General features: G+C 46.4%; 1 protein-coding gene across 2 annotated transcripts in view; it reads right to left on the bottom strand.

Annotated features, from left to right (window-relative positions):
• The window catches only part of FAT2 (FAT atypical cadherin 2), an 80,444-nt gene that overhangs the window by 4,722 nt on the left and 53,769 nt on the right, over positions 1-21,953 (bottom strand). For both annotated transcript variants that reach the window (XM_046000247.1, XM_046000248.1), the window contains exons 14-22: positions 21,471-21,854; positions 19,258-19,472; positions 18,175-18,312; positions 17,427-17,570; positions 14,622-14,819; positions 10,569-11,379; positions 7,099-7,244; positions 2,890-3,331; positions 628-781 (exon numbers count right to left, since the gene is read on the bottom strand). In XM_046000247.1, the coding sequence (XP_045856203.1) occupies positions 628-781; positions 2,890-3,331; positions 7,099-7,244; positions 10,569-11,379; positions 14,622-14,819; positions 17,427-17,570; positions 18,175-18,312; positions 19,258-19,472; positions 21,471-21,854 (2,632 nt within the window). The remainder of the gene's footprint in view (positions 1-627; positions 782-2,889; positions 3,332-7,098; positions 7,245-10,568; positions 11,380-14,621; positions 14,820-17,426; positions 17,571-18,174; positions 18,313-19,257; positions 19,473-21,470; positions 21,855-21,953) is intronic.

Below are 21,953 nucleotides of genomic sequence, written 5' to 3'. Positions count from 1 at the left end.
TCAAGACCCACAGCAGTGTTTGTACCTAGTGGAGTCATTGTCCTCAGGCCACTCTCCAGGAAGTCACCACTCAGAGCCAGAGAATAAGAACTTTAGCCATTTTCCAACTTCAGCAAAGATGAGAAATGCCTGAGGAGCTGATTAGAAGTGTAGATTCCCGGGGGCGCCTGGGTGGCTCAGTGGGTTAAAGCCTCTGCCTTTTGCTCAGGTCATGATCCCAGGGTCCTGGGATCGAGCCCTGCATTGGGCTCTCTGCTTGGCAGGGAGCCTGCTTCCTTCTCTCTTTCTCTCTGCCTGCCTCTCTCCCTACTTGTGATCTCTATCTGTCAAATGAATAAATAAAATCTTTAAAAAAAAAAAAAAAGTGTAGATTCCCGGAGCCCAGCCTAATGAGTCTGATTCAGTACGTCCAGAATAAGACTAGAGAAATCACTGAGAACCCTCTTTCCCTGCGTGTTCTGATGCAGGTGGCTGGAGGGAGAAGCCTTGGCACATAGAAAAGACCAAGAAGCCAGGTCTCTGGAGCACTCAGCTCCTGTCTCCCATGGGCAGGAATGCGGAGGTCATTTCCTAATGGTGCCAAACCCAGGATAAGGAACCAAAGGCAGGTCACTCCCCTGTGCTTACCTGTCTCCCATATAAGGGTGAGGGCAGTTACAGGAGACGCCTTCAGGGGACGAGACGCAAGTGCCACCTTCCAGGCAGGGTATTGAAGTACAGTTCTCCCTTCTTTGTTCACAGTGCCTCCCCAAGAACTGGGGGGGACACTTGCAGACATAGCCTGGGAAGGAGGGCAGGGGAAAGAGAGTCAGGCAGCTGCAGGCTGAGAGGCCCTCCAGGACAGGCGGTGGGGGGTTGAGGGGCTCGGTGTGTCTGCAGATCTGCACGTCCATGTTCAGTTAGTGAGTGCCTCCTGTGACAAGCACCGTGTAGGGCACTGATGCCCGGGATGTGATCCCGGCCTCAAACAACCTATAGACTACAGAGAACAGGCCCATAAAGAATAGTAGGCATCCTAGACAGCACTCAGTAAGTGCAAGTCACCGTGCTAACCATCTGCACATATCAGCCCATTGGAGCCTCATGCCAACTCTGAAATTGGTTACTGTTACCCTCATCAGGGAACAGGTACAAGTTGATGGCAAGTGAGGAGATGAGGCACAAAGAATACATGACATTTGCTCAAGATCATCCAGAAGTAAGTGGGAAATTTGGGATTCAAACCTATAAAACCAAGTGTGTATAATATCAGTATATTAGTCATCATAAAATGACAGAGCCTGGCGAGCCAAGGGAGAGTGGGGCTACCGGGCCGGGGAGGTGAGACAGGCCAGAGCATCCCTATGAGCCAGATGCAGGAATTAGGAATTAGGACTCTTAACAGCAAGGGGAAGCCACTGCAAGTTTCCAAGCAGGAAAGTGATACACTCAGACCTGCTTTGTATAAAGGTCACTCTGGTGCCCTGCTGGAAGGCACAGGTGGAGGGAGAGAAGGTAGAGAACAGGGAGGCAGCTGACCCAAGGGGGAGAGATGACAGCTGCCTGGTAGTGCAGATAGACAGAAGTGATCGATATTCTGCAGATGGAAATGACAGTACTATTATCCAGGCAAAAATGAGAAAATGGGATAATGCCGAGTGTTGACAGAGATACCAGATCCTCCGCATTGCTGGTAGAAAGGCAGCTGCTGTGGCCAGGCTGAGAAGAATTTGGCCCTAGTTAGTCAAAATAATGATTTACATCCTCCGGGTATGTGAATTCCATCCCTGGGTGTGGGGTGTGGGGTGTGTGTGTGTGTGTGTGTGTGTGTGTGAAGGAAGTTCTCATATAGGTTCATAAGAAGATATGTATGAGGATATTCTCGCAGCAGTGTTGATGGAGGTGGGTGTTGAAACCACCAGGGTGTTCATTGCTAGCTGAGTAGAGAGGGAAGATGTGAGTGCAGGTACACACATTGGGGCACGGAGCCACAAGAAAAGCAATGAATATGAATTGTGGCAGTGTGGATGGAAAACTAAAAAATATATGTATCACATATTGTTAGAAATCCAAGTATGTGTAAAACCACTGATATATATTTTGCAAGAACTCATTTAAAAACTTTAGGTGTGGGGCACCTGGGTGGCTCAGTGGGTTAAAGCCTGCCTTTGGCTTAGGTCAGGATCTCAGGGTCCTTGGATCGAGCCCCACATCAGGCTCTCTGCTCAGCGGGGAGCCTGCTTCCCACCCCCTCTCTGCCTGCCTCTCTGCCTACTTGTGATCTCTGTCTGTCAAATAAATAAATAAATAAAATCTTAAAAAAAAAAAAAACTTTAGCTGTTTGCCTGTGGGTTTGGGGAGGGGGAAAGGCAGCTAAGTACATAGTAAAGAGGAATATAAAAGAGAAACCCAGCATGGACCGAATGTAACACTAAGGTGTGTGATGAAATTGACCCATGGCACCAGAGGTCCCTGTTCATGCCGGCCCCCCATCCAAACAAGTAGAAAGAAAGTCAGTCCTTGTTGAGGGAGAACAAAGACTCTTGGCTTCCCTTAGTGTAAACCTAGTGAATTACTCACAAGATTAAGGGGAAGAGAGAGACATCTGGCATCAGGGGAGGAGTGCTCCACTGAGATCTGTACCCCAAATGCACCCCTCTCACTTAACAGCCTTGTGACCTTGGGTGAGTTCCTTCATCCATCTGGGCATCCTTTACACAGCCCAGCAGTTTCCTGTGCCGTGAAATGAAACCATTGATGGCTTTCTTTCAACCTTTCTCTCCCTCATTGGGGTGTGCTGAAGGAATATACTTTGTAAACTCTCCAGTGATATATGATTGCTAGTTCAATGTGCTGGGGTCTTCTGAAGAGCCTCCTGGGATAAACCTTGGAGTCATTTCCAGTCCTTACCTGCCCCGCGGGTCTGCGAGCACTTGCCGCCATTGAGACATGGGTTTTGGCTGCAGTCATCCCTGTGTGAGCAGCACTGGGTGAGGGCCTGCCTCTCTTGCAACCCTGATGACTTCTTGCCATGGACCAGCAGCTCCAGCGTCTCTCCATTGATCACAACCGCATCCAGGCAGCCTTCAAAACCCTGGGACACAACTGGGGAAGAATGCAAGAGAACAAGGCCACCCAGAAAGAGGTCTCCTTCAGGCCTGAGACCCTGGCAGTTCTCTGGGAGCACAAGGGAGGCATTGCCTGAGCTGTCAACCAATAGGCGAATGGAAGTGTCTATCTCCTCCACCACAATGGAGTGCCACTCTTGGTCATTCACGTGGACCCAGGAGGACAGATTTCCATAGAAACCACCGGGGCAGTGGTATTCCAGCTGCAGCACTCCATCAGCCAGCTGCAAAGAAAACCCAGATGGCCATCAGCAAAGTTAAGAAGTCCTTATAAAAAAGTACTGCTAACAGACTACCAGTGCAAAGAATGTTGGTTGATCTTCACGGGTGGGAGAAGTAGTATTTGGGGATTTTCAAGGCTGTTTTAAACATTATCTTTGTAGAGCATAAAAGCTGTTCTGTCTATGGTCTCATTTGGTCCTTACCATATTCCATGGCATGGTCTGGGCAGGGATGGCATCTCCATTTCACAGATGAGGAAACTAAGGCCCAGAGGAGCCTTGCTGACTGAGACTGTCTCTTTTGGATTCTTCTCTATAGGCCTCTCCCTGTTCTTTGCTCCTCAAGTTGGCCCTCAAGGATACCAAAAACCCCTCTCACTCCCACTTTCTTATTCAACAGTTCTGCAGTTCTCAAAGTGGGTCTCTAAGACCTTTCCAGGAAACCCACAAGGGGAAACCATTTTTATAATAATTGTAAAACATTATTTGCCTTTTCTACTCTCATTCTCTCACAAATATGCAGTGATTTCCAGACATGGCTATCACAACAGATGAACACAGAAGTGGATATGAAACTCCAACCATCTACTATAAAACCATATGTAAGAGAGATGTGCAAAAAATGTAAAACAGTGCCACTCTTCTTTTTTCTTAATTTTGGAAAATGTAATTATTGTCCACAATAATATGGTATTTATGTCAACATGTAATAGGTTTCTTGCTATTTTTAAATGAATTAATAAAGATTTTAACACTTCTCAGTTTTAATTTCTAGTACCGAAAATATTGCTAGCTCTAACCCACATGAACAGAACTTCCCTAGGATCTTTAATTATTTTTAAGAGTGTGAAAAAGTCCTGAAATCAAGAAGTCTGAGAACAACTGGGTTATATCATTTTGGTTTACCTAAACTCAAGATGCAGGGCTACTGTGGTCAGTCTGGGTTGTGTAGAACCTTCTCTGGGTGAAATTTGAAAATCCAATCCAGTGTTTTATAGAACTTAGCCATTTGTACATCGCTTCTCCAATTTTTGCCCTGGTTGAATACTACCTATACAGATATTTACTTTAAAGGAAATTTACTATTATTACAGTTTGGAGACTCAAAACATTGTCCTTAAATCTCTCCTTTCACTTAGCCAGGACCACAAAACCATTGGTCCAACCAACTTTTCACTGTCTCTCAACCTCTGGAAGGTTCTCACCTCTCTCCTTATCCAGCTTAAATTACATAGCCAAACTCCCGTCCTCTCCTATGTGGTAGTACTCACTTGGCAAACCACACAAATCTGGTAAAACTCAATTCTCCCCTACTGTATGTGAGCATCACTGAGCTGAACATAGCTGGAGAAAAACACGCAACCTTACTTATTGATCTCCCTTTAATTTCATGACTGCAAGTTTCAAATGAGCCCTTCATGGTGCCTAATTATGCTATCTTCCTCAGTTTACTCTCCCAGATGACTATTTTCACAACCTCTCTCTCCTCGAACTCCTGATGCTCCCCTCCCCATCCTCGCTCTCACCAGTCGGGTGGGGAATTGCAGGCACTCTTACCATCACCTCTGTCCACCTTGGTGGAAGCCAGTCTCTCCATTCATGCACTTGTCCCCCCCGCCTTACCTCCTCAAGGACTAGTCTCCATCGATTCTCCTTTCTTTTCCCTACATCTTTGTTTGTTCATCTCTATTGCACCATTCCAGTCATCACACAAACATGCTGTTACTACTCTAATCTTTTAAAAAAGTTTTCTTGAACCCACTTCTCTCACCAGAGATCACCTTCTTTCTTTGCTTCCTCTTTGCAGCAAAATTCCACCCCCCCCCAACCCACCCACCATGATACTGAAACCACTGGTGTCAGGGTATTTAGTGACCGTGGTGTTCCCAAGTCCAATGATTAATATCACTCATCTCTCAGCAGCATGTTATCAGCTGGTCACTCCTTCCTTCATGATACATGTTCTTCATTCAGCTTCCTGGATACAGTACTCTTGGTTTTCCTCCAACATCCCTGATTGTACATTTTCAGTCTCCTTTTTTGGATCCTTCTCTTCCCCCAGACATCTCAATTTGGAGTATCACAAGGATGAATCCTTGGTCTACTCTTTTTTCAATCCACACTTCCTGGTGATCTCATCTAGTTTGATGACTTTCAATCCTAAGTATATGCTGAAGGCGCCCAGATCTTCATCTCTATCCGAGATTTTTCTCACAGACACTAGACTTGTTTATCCAGCTCCACTTGGAAGCCTAGTAGGAATCTCAAACTTACATCTCAAAACTGCACTTTTGATCTTCCCCCAAACCTGCTCTACCCATATTCTTCCCCAAGTTTGTTGGCAGCAACTCCATTCCTTCTAATTACTCAGGCCTAAATCTTACTCCTTGCTTTCTCTCCCAACCCTCATTCAAATTCCTCAGGAAGTCCTCTTGGTTTTACCTTCAAAAATCTATCTAGACTGTCAACTCTTCTTCCCAGTTCACTGTCATTACCCTGATCTAGACCACCACCATCTCTCACCTGAACTGTCACAGTACCCTCTTGGGTAGGTCTCTGCTTTTATCTTTGTTTCTCTAAACTTGTTTATCAACACAGGAGCCATCAGGACCCCTTTGAAAATGTCACATCATATCAGTTCTCTGCTCAAACCTTCTCATGCCCTCCATTTTGCTCAGAATAAAAGCTGAAGTCCTTCAACGGCCTACGAGAACTTCATGGATACTCCCTCAGCCCACTGTATCGCTGACCTCAAATCCTACTACTACTGTTTCCCTTGCTTACTTTACTCAGGCCCTACACACATCTGGGCCATTCTTAAGCCTGTGAAATATTCCCCTACCAAAACGTTTTTGCATTGCTATTCCCTCTACCTAGATTGCTACCTAGCTAATTTCCTTACCCCCTTTATATTATGGCTTAGTTACCAACTCAGTGAAGACTTCCCTGATCACCTTACTCAAAATTGCAACTTCCCATAGTCCTAATTCCCCTTAACCCTTTTTTTGGTTGTTAAAGCCAAAGCATTTATCACATTTGGACAAACTAAAATTTTCTGAGCTATTATGTTTATGTTTATTGTCAGTCTTGCCCTGTAGGGTGAAAGCTCTCAGAGGGATTTTGTCTAATTCACTGATGAGACCCAAGCATCTAGAACAGTGCCTGTTACTTAGCAGATGCTCAATAAATATTTATTGAATAATTAATTTCTAACTAGCTGCCAAAATCTGTTTGTTCTTTGTCAAAGTGGGAGATTGGCTTTTGTGTTGGAGGTGTTAAAGTCAGGCAGGAAAACTAAGATATTCTACAAGATGTAATCAGAAGGACTGAAAGACCATGAGAAAGGAAATTCATTTTTCTTCCATGTAACTTAATGCCGGGTTGGTAGTCTTGAGCACCCTAGTGGTAGCCAGCCTCCCACCCATCTTGGAAAACACTGGTTTGTTACTCAGCAAAAGTGATAAAACAAAACAAAACAAACCCACCATGACTAGGTGGCCTCCATTTCTCCCTCTATCTTCAGAGGCTTTCTCTCTCCTCCCACAGAGCAGCCCAACTTGTTGTCTTTGGCTATATATCTCCAGGTGGGGGGCTTGGGCAATCACAACTGGAAAGTCTTGTGCCTTAAACTAAGAGTCACACCAGCATCCCTGAAAACCATGCAGTGTTTTCTCTGCCAACAACTGGGCTTCCTAGCTGTTCCTCGGGCTGTCCCCACCTCCCTCTCCTGGCACGCCCACATGAAATCTCTCAGGCTGACAGTGCCTTACCTTCAGGGAGACATACACTGTCTCATTGCTGAATAGGAGAACAGCCTGTGATTGGAGTGTTTTCAGGCGGAAACGGATGTGCCAGTTCTGTGCCTCTGGAAGACTGTACCGCCCAAAGCTTTGTCCGCTGAATCTTGTGGCAGTACCTGTAGAAGCAAGCGGAGATGTCAGCTCCACATGACGAGGTCCCCACAGAGTCCTTGAACTGACTCTGTCTCATTCAACCCTTGGGTGACATTGTTCATATCTTATAGAAGTGAGGCTTCCTGGCGAGTCAGGGCCGGGGGGAGTTACCTGTCCAGGATCCTGCAGCCGGACAGAGGCCATCCCCCTGCACACCTTCTTTTGTCCCCAGAGACCCTTGCCTTGGGTCTCAGCTGGAGTCAGGAATTATGAGCTCAAACCACCAAGAAAGCAAGAATCAAGCCAGAAATGCTACCAATGAAATGTGTGAAAATCCAAAATTTCTATCCTACATAGTTTCTATGTTATTTCTGACATCCCTGGGCAGGGAGAAGGAGGCAGAATTGGAGAGGATTTTGCATATATGTGTGATTTCAGGAATACCATGAAGGTGCTTTGCCTCAAGATCTCCGCTTCGTCATTAGGAGTGTAACCGTTTGAGAAGCTCATAACCAGACACATCGCTGCTGAGAGGTCACTGTGACCGAGGAAAGGGAAGCAGAATTCTGTGAAGTCCTGCGTGTGCATCCCCCTGTAGCAACTGCTAGCACATAGTTGCAGAGTCAGGAGGCTCCACTTCAACTTGACTTTCTCCAGCTCATTTGACCATGGGACCCTCTTAAGGGGACCACCTCTTCCAAGCCCTAGGAAATAGCATTCTGCCGGCTGCCTTGGAGAATTCTGTGTTTTATGTATATTCAGTACTACCCTCCCCAGAAGGGAGTCCAGTTGTTAAACCCCTAAAACCTCAGTGTGAATAAGCTTATCAGTCATCAGGCAAGAGGAGGAGCTGTATAGGGCCCCAGATACCCTAGGTTGTTGAAGAGAGGGAACAAAAGCCACAAGGAGAAAGAACCAGGAAGCCTGAGGCACATGGGATTTCAAGATCTGGAGGCTGTCTGTCGTACCTTAGATCTAAAGCTCTCTGCTGTGGGCAATTCTGTTGTAGTAGGTCATTACTGGATGGGAGGCTGAAGATGATCTAGATCGTCCAGGAATCCCCAGACCTTGCTGAAGATCAGCTGGAGAGAACTTTAAAATACAGAATGCCAGGCTCTATCTTCAGATAGTAGGACTCACTAGTTCCTGAGGCACGTAAGAAGCTGCATTTTAAAAATCTCCCCACAATGGGTGTATTGACTAGAAGAGAGACCAAGAGGGGCTCCTGTGAAGCTGGGCACATGGTGATCCTGGCTATAGGTGCCAGTTACATGGGTATGTTTGGTTTGTGAAAACCGTGGCATGTATACCTTTCTGTATGCCATATTTCATTCCACAAAAATGTTTTTAAAAACAACAAATCACCCCTCTGAGTGATTCTGATGATCAGCAAGCCAACCTCTGGTATTTCTCAAAGTGCAGCCCTTGGACCACCTGCTTCTGAATTGCCTGAGGTGCTAATGCCAGTTCCAAGGAGAGAGAGATAGAGAGAGAAAACAAGAAACAGATTTAACTATAGAGAACAAACTAATGGTGTACCAGAGGGGAGTGGATGGGGGATGGGTGAGATGGGTGAAGGGGATTGAGCACACTTATTGTGATGAGCTCTGAACAATGTACAGAATTGATGAATTGCTCTGTTGTACACCTGAAACTTACACAACACTCTATGCTAACTATACTGGAATTAAAATTAAAACTTCATAAAAAATGTCAATTCTAGGCCTCACCCAAGACCTTCTAAATAATACACCTGGAGGTGACCCCCAGGAGCGGGGTCTCTTTTAAAACCACACTCCCCAGGGGCGCCTGGGTGGCTCAGTGGGTTAAGCTCTGCCTTCGGCTCAGGTCATGATCTCAGTCCTGGGATCAAGCCCCACATCGGTCTCTCTGCTCAGCCAGGAGCCTGCTTCCCCCTCTCTCTGCCTGCCTCTCTGCCTACTTGTGATCTCTGTCTGTCAAATAAATAAAATCTTTTTAAAAAATAAAAAAATAAAACCACACTCCCCAGATGATGTTGCACAAGCATGAATTTTTAGAACCTCTGCTGTCTGGTGCCAGGTGACCAAGAGAGAACCTTCGGCCATCCCGGCTTTCCTTGCAGGCAACTCTGGAGCAAGAGACACAGAAGGGAAGCACTCCCCCACCCCTACCCTGTCCCATAAACACACACACAGCCAAGAGTAGTTCACCCAGCCTAAATACAGTGGGACCTGGAGAAAGTCCACCAATCTTTAGAGAAAGAATTTCCCTAATGCAAACAGGGGAACCCATAAAGGGTAGACCAGGCCAGGCAGGGGGTGATAGTGAACTGGAGACTTTGCCAATGCTCTTAAGCTGGTCCAGGGCACGGATTCTTGATGCCGGGGGTGCTGGGGTGAGTCCAAAGGAAGAAACTGACTTCCTGTAGATCTCGGTGAAGAGCTCAGGCTTTAGAGTGGGACACACAGGTATTTAGACAACCAGCCCCTCACCGGAGGCCATGAAGTTTCAGGTGAACTAATATAATCCCCATCCCTCAGTTTCAACGGTAGTTGGAACTAATGCCCCTGCTTCCTAGGATGTTGGTGACAATCAGTTTCGGTAACATATACAGCATCTGGCACATGGCAGAGTCCTTCTAGCAACAACTGCTACCATGTGAATGACAGCCATCATGGACATTGTGCTTACGGGCCAGACAAAAGTTAAGTGCTTTTATATCCATTGAGTAATTTACTCCCCAAACCAACTTCAGAAGGCAGATGATAATATTTTCATTATTTTATAGATGAGAATCTGCAGCTCTGGGGACTTAGTAACCCACTCCAAGTCACACAGCTAGTAAGAGAGGGAGCTGGAGTTAAAATCTGAGCTGTCTTGAGGTTATAACCACCAGGCGGTAGTAGTAATAGTAATACTATTAGTAACTCATGTTAGTGACCACTTTCTATATCAGGCACTTTTCTAAGCAAGCTCTTGATATTTAAGACTCATTTAACCCCTATAACAACTCAAAGACACGGAGAGGCTAGATAATTTTCCTAAGGTCACTTGGCTCACAAGCGGCAGAGCTGGGATTTAAACCCAGGCATCTGATGCCAGTGTCTGTGCTTTCAGTCATCCTACGAACTGCTTCTTGTATCCTTACTGTTAGTTTCAAAACTCCAAAAAGTGGCCAGGAATAGGGTGCTATTCCATGACTAGATTCTGTGAGGCCACTACCCATCCCTGGTGGCCTATGGCCTTTAGCCCTGCTAAAACACCCCTCTAACTACCCCCACGGGGCCTCCCTGGGATCTCCATCCCTACAGTGAGTCTGGCTAAGCCCTGCAGTGCTGATTTTCTTGGGGAAGCCTGTTCCTTACCGTTGCAGGAGCAGCTCCTGTCCAGGCGGTGCCGTGGGGTCAGGATGCTGAGCCTGGCTGTACTGTACGTGGGGCCCACCCTAGGGTCCAGGTGAACTGTCTCTTGGCACATTTGACCCTGGCAGCTTGGGCCCTGGCAGGGCACCACAGGCATGGCTGACCTCATCTGAATTCCCACCGAGTGCTCCATCTCCTTGGCTGAGCGAGTGATGATGGATGCCAGCTCCTGGAGCTTGTAGAAGGTTCCAGAATGCCCCTCAAAGACCAGGAGCACGTCCACCCCAGCTGTGGTCTCTGCAGGCTGAAGGCTGGCCAGGTGGATGTTAGCTCGTTTGATGTCCAGTTTGTTGCTGAGGAACCTCTGCAGGTTCCTCCAGTGGTCGCTCACCAGTTCCTCTGGGGTGAGCTGGTGGAAGCCCAACCACATGGCCTGCTGCAGAGCCTCCCGCCCCACGTGCCACACATGGACGTGGACCCCAGCAGTGGCGGCGAAGGTCCCATCACTGACTGTGACATTGAATGCATAGCGGCCACGAGGCAGGTCCTGGGCGGCAATAATCTTGCCATCGAGTGGGCCCACTGAGAAGTGCCTGGCCACGTTGTCCTCTCCTGCCAGGCTGTAGGTCAGTGTGTCCTGTGGGTCTCGGTCTGTGGCATGGATTTTGCCCACCATGCCACCCTGAAATTCCTCCTCCCCAATGGTGATGAAGATCTCCAGTGGGAGGGCAGAGGGTGGGTAGTGGCTCTGCTCCGTGACGTGGACACTGACAGACGTTGAAGACGAGAGGGGAGGGATGCCACTGTCTGACACCTGTGGACAAAACAAGCACGGCCATTACCACAGGACTGCATTACCACAGCTGTCTGTGGCCTCCTGGGGCAGCCACGTCTCCCTACCTGAGGGCAGGCTCAGCACGTCGTCACAGTTGAGAAAGAGAACAATAACTCCAAAGCACTGAAGGTCTTGTGGAAGAAGTTATATCCCCTACCACATGGTCAAACTTAACTCCATTTCCTCATCTGACAGCTCTCTGAGCCTCTTCCTAAATCTCTCCAGCCACTTGCACTCACGTTTTCTCCCTCTCCAACATCTCTCATTCTGTCTCTATCCTTAAGTGAGTCATCAAGTGTCTCTTCTTGACTCCAGTATGAATCCTTTGTGGCCCCCGTCAGCCTAAGGAGTTTCTGTTTGGGATCCCCCTTTACTAGTGACTAGGGTCAGGGTGGGTGTTTCTTCCTCAGGTCAGCCAACAAATACATACTGATTGCTTTCTACAGGCCAGGCCCTCTGCTGTAATCAGGAGAAAAGAGACCATCAATACATTACTAAAAATAAACAAGACAATGTCAGACATGGATAAAGTGCTGTAAAGGAGGAAAATGGAGCATGGGACAGAGATCTGAAGAGTGAGAGCTTCCGTACTCAGATCGGGTGGGAGGGAAGATATAACACTTGAGGAGAAAGTGACACTTGAACTGAGTCCTAAGGGATGAGAAGAGGTGAGGAGAGGAGGTGACAAAGGGAACAGCAAGTGTCAAGCCCCAGAGTAGAAAGAACGTGGTAAACTCAATAGGGCAGAAGGGCACTGGCTGCTGGAGCAAGTAGGCAGGGCTGAGGACCAGGCAGGGGCACACGGGAGGCCGCCCCCTCACTGATGGGCTGAGGAGCACAGGGTCGGGTTTTATGTCAGAGATATGGAAAGCCACTGAAGGTTCTAACAAGGCCGTGATATGACCTCAGTTGTGCAAGGAAAAGAATGTAAATTAAAAATGCCTTTTCCTTTCATTTTTTTGCCAAGCATCCTTGCAACTTTCTGTCCTGATTAGCAAGGACGAAGTTTCATTCAGTGACTTTATCTCTTTCACAGCTGTCGCCAGGGGTCTCCACAACTTTCTCTACAGTAATATCTTGTTCACGTGTATTCTAGTGCTTTGAGTGGGTGAACAGATTGTGAAATTACACCCAGTGCTGGGATTTGTGTGTAACACCCGTGGGATATGAATAGCAACAACAGTAATTAATACTGCTGCTAAGCATAACATACAGCTGGCATCAACTGAGCGCAGACTGTATACTGGTCACTTCTAATGCTTCTGATGCGTGATCTGAGATAGCGTATCAACCTTAACCCTAACCCTAACCTTTCTTATGAGATAGATACCAGGAAGTCTTCCATTTACAAAAACTATCACTGAGGCTTACAGGTCAAGTAACTCGTCTAAGGTCATAGAGCAGGTAAGGCCAGAGCAGAATCTGAACCTGTGTCCATAGCCTGTTTCTTTGCTGGCCTCTAGTGCCTTCTAATGAATGAAAGCGGAAGTACAAGACAAGTGCAAGAGAAGGTGAGGCAAATAGTTACTGAGCAATTGTCTGGGTCAAGAGACAGAGGTCATTGCTTGGAAGGCAATTATGTCCATGCCCTTAGCTTTGAAAACCCTCTACATTAGCCCACACCTGTCCTCTGCAGACTCCCATTCCCAACTACCTAATGGACACCTCCACGTCAGTGTCTCCTGGGCACCTAAAAGGTGACATGTGCAAAACAGAGTCCTCATTTTACTCATAAACCTGTCCTTCCCCCACTGCACCATATTTCTGGCCTCAGCAATGGCCCAACGGCCCAGTCTTCACTAGAGTTTGGAACCTGGGAGTCACCGCTGAGTCTTCTCTCTCTCCACATGTCCAGTCTATGACTGACTCCTTTTTATTTCCATGCAGAGCTTGTCCCTAGTCTGTCCACTAATAAAGAGCATCTTTATTATCAGCTCAAGGTTTCTGCACCACTCTCTCCAGCTGGAATTGGAAGTAATACTAAAAGTATTACCAAGGCTTATAATTAAGATGGCTGTACATCCTGGTTTGCCCAGACTGGTCTTGATTATCACTGATTGACCCTGTTGTGGCTCAGTGATCGCCAGTTAACTACTTTTAGTGCTTCTTTCCCTCTCAAGTGCATCACAGTTTGGACCTCAAGTAGTATGGTCACCCAAGCCAAGAGGACTCCATGATCTACCCATCCCATCTCTTCAGCTTTATTCCCAGTAAGATCACTATGCTGACCAAATTGGCCCCATCTCAGGTCACTTCAAGCTCCTTCCCAACTCAAGAGCTGGCTTATCTTGTTCCTGCCTGCAACATTCTCCTGCCCATTTTCAACATGACTGGCTCCTCTCAGGTCCCAGCTCAAATGTCCCTTCCTCGTTGAGGGCAGCCACCCTCTTGAATATGTCTCCTCTAAGGCACTTTCTTTCTTCATTCATTTACTGTTTATCTCCATGACTAGAATCAAAAGCCCCCAGGGACAGGGATCATCTCCTCCTTTCCCCTTGCTGTAACACTAGCAGCAAGCATAAGGCCTGGCACAGGATGGGTGTTCAATATTTGTTGAAAAGCTTAGCAAATCACTGACTGGCCAGCTGGGTAAATGGAAGGATATATCATCCTGAACCCAGAAAAGTTCACAGAATAACAGGGTCCACTAGGACTTGAGATTTAGGAAGGAATTTTGAGGGAATGAAGCGAAGAAAATGGTTAACTACCATCTTGACACTTAGCTTTGGCTATTCTCACTCTACCCTTTGCAGCACCACCATAACACCCTAAACACATATGTATCTTCTCCAATTTGGACCCCACAGCAGTTCTTGCGATGTTCGGAGAGCTGTCTTGGCCAAACTGAAGGAGTTAGAGCCAGGGCGAGAGTTGTTCTGCCTGGAAGCTGTGCGGGAATTCAGAGCTTAGGTTCTAGGGTCAGAGTATTTGGTCTGAAGCAACCCACCTCTGCCACTTATTGGTAGTATTACTTTAAGTCAGTCACTCAACCTCCCTGTGCCTCAGTTACCACATGTGTAAAGCAGGGGTGGTAACTGTACCCCCCCCCAAAGCCTGTTATGAGGATTTAATGCAATAATGCATGTGGAGCACTTAGCCTAGTGCCCAGCACCTAGTAAGTGCTCTATACATTTCCCCCTAATAACAGAAGCACTGGCAGTGCTTTTGCCAGCACACTACTGTCCCCATGGTCACCACCAGTGGCCCAACACAGCTCTCACCTTGATCTGAAGCTGATACCATTCCTGGACTCTCCTGCTCAGGCCCATAGTGGTCACCAGCCATCCATCAGGGGTCACTCGGAAGGCAGAGCCATCATTCCCCTTGGTGATTTGGAATGAGTAGGGGGGACCATTCTCTGGGGAGTCTGGGTCACTCAGGATCAGCTGCAGGACTTTGCTTCCAAGGGGTGAGTTCTCCTGAGACAGAGAGTGCCAGAAGATCAAAGAGCAAAATGAGTTCCAGTTCTTCCTTTTGCATCTTTCTGGATGCCTTCATCTGGGATGAGTCGTCAGCACTCTGGCTATTCTCAGGATATGTCTGGACCTTAAACTATCACTCATTCATTCTGCCAGCCTGTGAATTAGTTGTTGGCTTCACCAGTCTAGACAGGAGCTTCCTGAAGGCAGTGCTGGATCTTAAAACAAAACCCATTTAGGCAGGAAGGGTCCTTAGAGTCCTTTTATCTTACAGAAGGTGATTTTCCCAAGGTCACATAGCTGAGGATTCATGTATATAAATTAGTGCATGGGGATCCCACGCATAAGTTTTGTGATTCATAGGGTCAACAAAACACCTATAAATGATTTCCTGCTTAGAGGACCAATGGAACACCCAATTCAATGAAAAAATTTAAAAATGAGTAAGCAGTCAATTAAGAAAAGTCTCTGTTCTATAACATGGGAATTTAGTATCTATAATGCAATGGTTGTTAACTACCTTTTTTGCAACAAAATTCTATCTACAAACAGAACCTTATAGACAGAAACTAATGAATGCCTACCCAACAAATATTCCTTCCTTCCTTTCTTACAAAACCCAACTTTTGTTCAGATGTGGGATGGCAATATACTCAGAAAAGATATGCCCTTATTTTTTCTTCTTTTTTAAAAAAAATTATTTAATTTTATTTTTTTTCAGTGTTCCAAAATTCATTGTTTATGTACCACCCCCAGTGTCCATGCCCTTATTAAAAAGAGATGGATTGGGGCACCTGGGAGGCTAAAGTTGGTTAAGTGTCTGACTCTTGATTTCAGTTCAGGTCATGATCTCAGGATTGTGAGATTGAGCCCTGCCTAAGGCTCTGTTCACTGGGCATGGAGCCTGCTTAAGATTCTCCCTCTACCTCTGCCCATCCCCACTCATGCTCTCTCCCACTCCCTCTCAAAAAAAAAAAAAAAAAAAAAAAAGAGAGATGAACTATGATTGGTCTAAGTCAGTTATAAAATCTGATTCCCTGTGCCAGTTTTTGGTTTGATTGTGATCATGTAATCTGATTCTGGTCCCTGGAGAAGTCAACCAGGTGAGGGTTCTGAGAAGCTTTCTTCTTTGACAAAAACAGATCCTGAGGAAGGGGGAGTCCTTTTCTGTTTGTGGTGCTGGAACTGCAGCAGCCATTTTGTAACCAGGAGAAAGAAGGTGAGGGAATTTCAAAGAAGCTAGCCCAAAGCCATGATTCCATTTTTCTGCTGAAATAACCAATTCTGGAATAGAATCTCCCACCATCACATCTTTTGTTATGTGAAATAATAAGCCCTTATTATTAGTGACATTTTAGTCAGATATTCTGTTATTGGCAGTCAAAGCACCCTAACTAATACTTATAATATACAAAAAAGTATAAATGGAGTGACTGTAGCTAATATATAGCAGGACCCAGGATTCTACCTTCCTATCCTCTTCCTCACCTCCCTCACCTCTTATGGTCACATCCCATTGAATCCCTAGGCCCTCTCCAGATCCCATTTGTAAACCATTTGTATGGTGGAAATAGCTTGGGGATTTGGAAAATCACCTGGGTTTAAATCCCAAGTTTGCCACATTCTAGCTATGGTACATTTCTGCACCTCCATTTAAAAAAAATCTATGACGTGGGCAGAGTAGGCCCCCTTATCCACAGGGATATGTTCTAAGACCCCCAGTGGATGCCTGAAGCCATGGACAGTATCACATCATTTATACTGCTTTTTCTATACACACATCTCAATGATAAAGTTTATCAATTAGGCACAGTAAGAGATCAACAGTAATAACTAATGATAAAATACTGAATTATAGGGGCGCCTGGGTGGCTCAGTGGATTAAGCCGCTGCCTTCGGCTCGGGTCATGATCTCGGGGTCCTGGGATCGAGCCCCACATCGGGCTCTCTGCTCCGCGGGGAGCCTGCTTCCTCCTCTCTCTCTCTGCCTGCCTCTCTGCCTACTTGTGATCTCTCTCTCTGTCAAATAAATAAATAAAATCTTTAAAAAAAAAGATTTAAAAAAATACTGAATTATAACAATATACTGTGATAAAAGTGATGTGAATGTGGTCTCCCTCTCTCAAAGTGACTGTACTCTCCTATTCTTCTTGTGATAATGTGAGGATGGAAAGATGCCTATGTGATGAGGTAAAGTGAGATAAATGACAGAGGCACACAGAATGTGTGATGTACATAAGCTACTATTGATCTTCTGATGATACCTCAGACAGGGATCAAACTTCTGGACTGTAGTTGACTGGGAATTAGTCTGACTGAAACCACAGAAAGCAAAACCACAGATAAGGGGGGGCCTACTGTATTACCTACTTCATGTAGCTGTGTGGGTCCCAAATGAAGTAATGGATGGAAGTGCCTAGCACAGTGCCTGATTATTTTTAATTCTGTAATTCATAGTCCCCTTTAGCAGGCTGTGTTGCCATTAGGGATATTAGAGGCAAGGTCACAGCAACTGTTCGGGTAGACTGATACCAGTAGTGAGCACCCTCCGCTAGGAGAGAAATGAAGGAGGAAGTCTTCAGGATTTCTTTGGAAGCTCAAGCGTACCTGAACAGAGGTGCTATAGTTGAGCTGGAAGAATCTTGGTGGGTTATCATTGACATCAACCACTTGGATAGCAATGTCTATGTCTTCGTGCAGTGGGGGCCGCCCGCTGTCTGTGGCTCGGAGTCTCAGGGAATAGCTAGAAATCTATAGCAAGATGCCAGTGAAGAGTTAGCAACAAGACCTCTCAGTTCTGCCCCACGACTCATCACTAATGTTTTCAGAAAAATAAGATGGAGGCACTTCCCTATGCCCGCCTCCATTACCCACCCATATTATTTTAGGGTCCAGGTTTTGGAGTCAGGAAGAAATAAGTCTGATCTCCAGTTCTACCACTTACCAGCTGTGAGAACTTGGGAAGGTAACTAAACACCTGTGAGGATATCAGGACCCACCCCCTAGGATTATTTTAAGAACCAAATGGCATAATGTAATAAAGCACTTAGCAAAGTTGCTGGCACAGAGCAGGTGCTCAACAAATGATAATTTGTTATAATGATCTAATGATTCCTGGCCAATACTAAGAAGCTAGCCTGGGCTCCTCCTGTGGGGGTTAAGGGCCACTTAGTCTCCTTCCTGCCTCTGGCCTCACAGGCAATAGAGACCACACAGAGAAAACAAGTGTGAGGCACTGAAGACGAGTCTGGAGAAGTCAGCGAGGGGTGTTGACCACAGTTCATCATCTGAACCTGCACTGGGGCCATCTCTCTCCTCGCATAAGCTCAGATTGGGCCCCTCCCACATCACTCACCTGTTCCCAATCCAGGGCCTTGGCCACCTGTAGCTCCCCCTTCTTGGGATGGACTGCAAAGTGTCCGAGCTGGTTCCCTCCTACTAGGCTGTAGGTGATGGCACTATTTGCAGGTCCATCTTCATCAGTTGCTGACACCTGCAGCAGTGGGAGGCTAGTTGTGAATGTAGGGCAAGAGGGCCAGAAAGGAAAATTGACCCTGGGAGTGTAAGGGGGCAGATATGTCCCTACGCCAATGACTGCCACTGGACTGGTAGTTACCCCTACCAAAGAATCTCTTCGTTTTATATCCTAGTATAGATTTCAGCATGCCATGGTTCATTCATTTACTCCTTCACTCATACTGACAGGGTGCTAGGTCCTGAGCTAGGAAGTGAGGGATGTGCCAAAGTGAATATACCCACAGGAAGTTTAATGTCTAATTTTATGGGTAATTCTAATTTGGGGCAAAGTATGATTAGCTTTATGACAGCACAGAGAACACGGGGATAAATTCTACCTGGGGAGATTAGAAAAGCATTCATGAGTCTCAGAAGGATAAAGAGGGCTTCTGGGAATGGAGCCATTCCAGGCATGAGCCCAGAATGTGTGAAAGTATAGAGGCTGTTTAGGGAAAGATACATCTTGTGTGGTTGGAGCATAGGACGCATGTTAGAGAGTGAAAGGAGATAAGACCAGAAGGCAGAATAAAGAGGGGTCATAGAGAATCTTGAATATGGGCATAGAGAGTTTAGTTTCACTCTGTGTAGTAGGGGAGCATTTATGTGTTTAAATGCAAAGAGGTGTTATTTGGTGCTCCTCCCCCTATACACACTAATATTCCAGGCCCTTCCCAGACCTTGAAGCCTCTGGTGATTCTCTGGGGTCTCTCCTATGTCCCAATCTATCAGTACCTGATCTAGACCTTATCAAACATAGCCCTGAGACCCTGTGTCATGAGAAACAGCTTGGCCAAGTGGCTGCAAGTCCGAGTTAAATCTATAGTGTATAAATTGATCAATTAACCCATACTCATAAACATCAGGGTGGGGGGAATCCACCCAAGTCCATGCCCCCCCAAAGGGCAAAGTTACATGTCCTTACTGTGAGCACAACGTCACCCACGAAGGCATTCTCTAAGACCCTCGTGCTGTACAGATCCTGGGGGAATCTGGGTCGGTGTTCATTGACATCAGTGATGTTGACCACGATTGTGGTCATGTCACTGAGGGAGGAAGAGCCTTTCCGGCTGCATTCTATGGATAGGAAGAACTTGGCGCTTGTCTCAAAATCCAGGCTCTTGTTGACATACAGGATCCCTGAGGAAACAAGAGATGATGGGAGCAATGAAGTATTTGGGACTGCAAAGGCAGAGATCTGAGGGGTCTTGGGCCAAACCCAAAGAGAGGCACAGGGTTGGGAGACAGATCTCCTCTATCTCCTCCACAATCTCTTCCATTTTCTCCTCCACCATTTCCATCATCTCCACCAAGTCCTTCCTTGGTCCTTCCATCATCTCCTTCCTCTCTTCCATCATCTACTCTATCATTTCCTCCATCATCTCCTCTTTCCCCTCTGTCATATACATCATCTCGTCCTTCATCTCCTCCATCATCTCATCTTTCATCTCTTACCTCACCGTCTTTGTTTTGTTTCCTCATTACCTTCCCCACCACTCCCCCTCCATCTCCTCTCATTTTCGTTATTGTCATTCTGAACAGCAGTGTTTCCCTCATTTATCTCTATTTCATTGAAATCTCATTTCAATCTGTAATGCTAAATCTTTCTCATGTAGATCAATAATAATTCTGTAGAGTAGGAACAACTATGGTTCCCATTTTCTAGGTGAGTCAACTGGTGCTCTCAAGTTCGCCTGCCTAGTAAATGACAGAACTTAGATTATGAAGTTTTATAATATCCAAAATTGTTCAATGAACTGCTAGAGCATAGATTTATTTCTCTGAAATTTGGAAAAGAAGAAGGATTTATCATACTGTTCCTGGATAACCAAATATTTAATGGTAGAAAACTCTTTTTTATGAAAAAATTCTAGTTAGTAAATGAATGAGGAATGATAAAATCAGAAGATCACCATTTTCCTGGACCTAATGAAATAATTTACCTAGGAAATGATCATGTAAGGTTGCTAAAACCATTAGAAGGACAGCTGATGAAGAACTCTATAATGAATGGGTCAGGCTCATTGTCAATCTTAACCTCAGGAAAACCAAAATTAATTATATAATTAATTATTATATGCCTCCTAACTGTGCCAAGTACAGCCCAGCATCATCTATGAAGCACTATTGCCACAAATTAAGCTTGAACCTGATCAAGGTCTTAAATCCAGATGTCATTTATGAGAAACATAGGGGCTAGAGAGATACATAACATCAAAAAGATACAACTACTAGTCAATCCAAAATAGCAAAAATTCTGCCCAGCACATGACCCAAGTTTCATTAGTTGGATTGTGGGGTTAATAGAGAAGGAGAGGAAAATGTTAGAGATTAAAAGAGACTTAAAATACTGCCTATGAACCAAATGCAGTATGTATGCATGGGCGTGGTGGTGAAGGGCAAATGTGAAATCAGATGTGCACATATTAACAATTACCGAAGCTGGATGATGGGAATGTGGGGTTCATTACACTGTTCTATTTTCACATGTTTAAAGTCTCCATAGTACAACCATTCAAAAGTACTGCTCAATGATAAGACAGCTGCTCTAGGAAGTAGAGAGTACCATTGCAAGGGTGCTGTGAGGGGGAATCTGACCTGGGCAGCCTCTGAGGCCCTTCCACGAGATTCTATGAGTCTGACTTAGACTCTTCTGTGGCTAGGAAGAAAGAAGAGACTGTTTCCTAGTTCTCTTCATGAGAATAAGTGGAGAGTCGGGGGGGCAGGGGTATTTGGGGAGGGCTGTAGGAGGGAAGTAGGTAGCTCTGCCCTGGGAAACTTATGCCCCAGATTGCAGCAAGTGCTTGGTCACCCAAGGACAGAGAGTGGCCTCAGCCTCCGGGGGCTGGTCCTGAGCTGGGACCATGAAGCTATAAACTGTAGGAAAAGAGTGGGTTGTCAAGCATCCTGGGTGGGGACATGGAGGAATAAGGGGGGGTCCCCACATACGCTGGCCCCAGAGTGGAAGAGGGACTTGGGACCTGGAAAGATGCAGAATGAAAAAAGAACCAAAGAAGTTTTGTCCTGGGAGGGTCTGTATGGGGCACCCACACCCCGTGTGTGAAGAAGTCAGTGTTCCCCAAGACCCCGTGTGTGCAGGTGCATGTAGGGGGTGGGGCTGCCTCGGCACTGGCTCACCTGTGAGGGCATCCAGGCGGAACCTCCCCTGCTCGTTCCCGCTGACCACACGGTAGCTGGTCTTCTTGGCACTGGGGCGAGTGAGGGTGGCCAGCCGCAGCACCTCTGTGCCAAGCTGGGCATCCTCGGGCACCTGCACACTATGCTCAGTGTTCAGGAACACAGGCAGATAGTCATCAAGGCCTACCACTGAGACAGTGACTGTGCCCAGAGTGGACAGTGGTATCGGGGTTCCCAGGTCAGAGGCACGGACAGTGAGCTCCAGTGCTTCCTGTGGCCTGACCCGTAGTGGCTTCTCCAGCCGAATCACACCCGTGGTGGCCTCAATGGAAAAATGGCCTTCAGCAGAGTCCGTCAGAGAGTAAACCACTTGGGCATTGGTACCTGTTGGGGAGACCAAGGGTACAGTTCATACTGAGAGACCCTCCTCTGGCCCCATCTGCAGCAAACTTTCTAGCCACAGGAAGGCCTGGCGCAGAGGGT

This window comes from Meles meles, chromosome 3, assembly GCF_922984935.1.
Source record: "Meles meles chromosome 3, mMelMel3.1 paternal haplotype, whole genome shotgun sequence".
NCBI classification, from domain to species: domain Eukaryota; kingdom Metazoa; phylum Chordata; class Mammalia; order Carnivora; family Mustelidae; genus Meles; species Meles meles.
The sequence above is the reverse complement of the archived record's forward strand: the minus strand, read 5'-3'. Positions and strand labels throughout refer to the sequence as shown.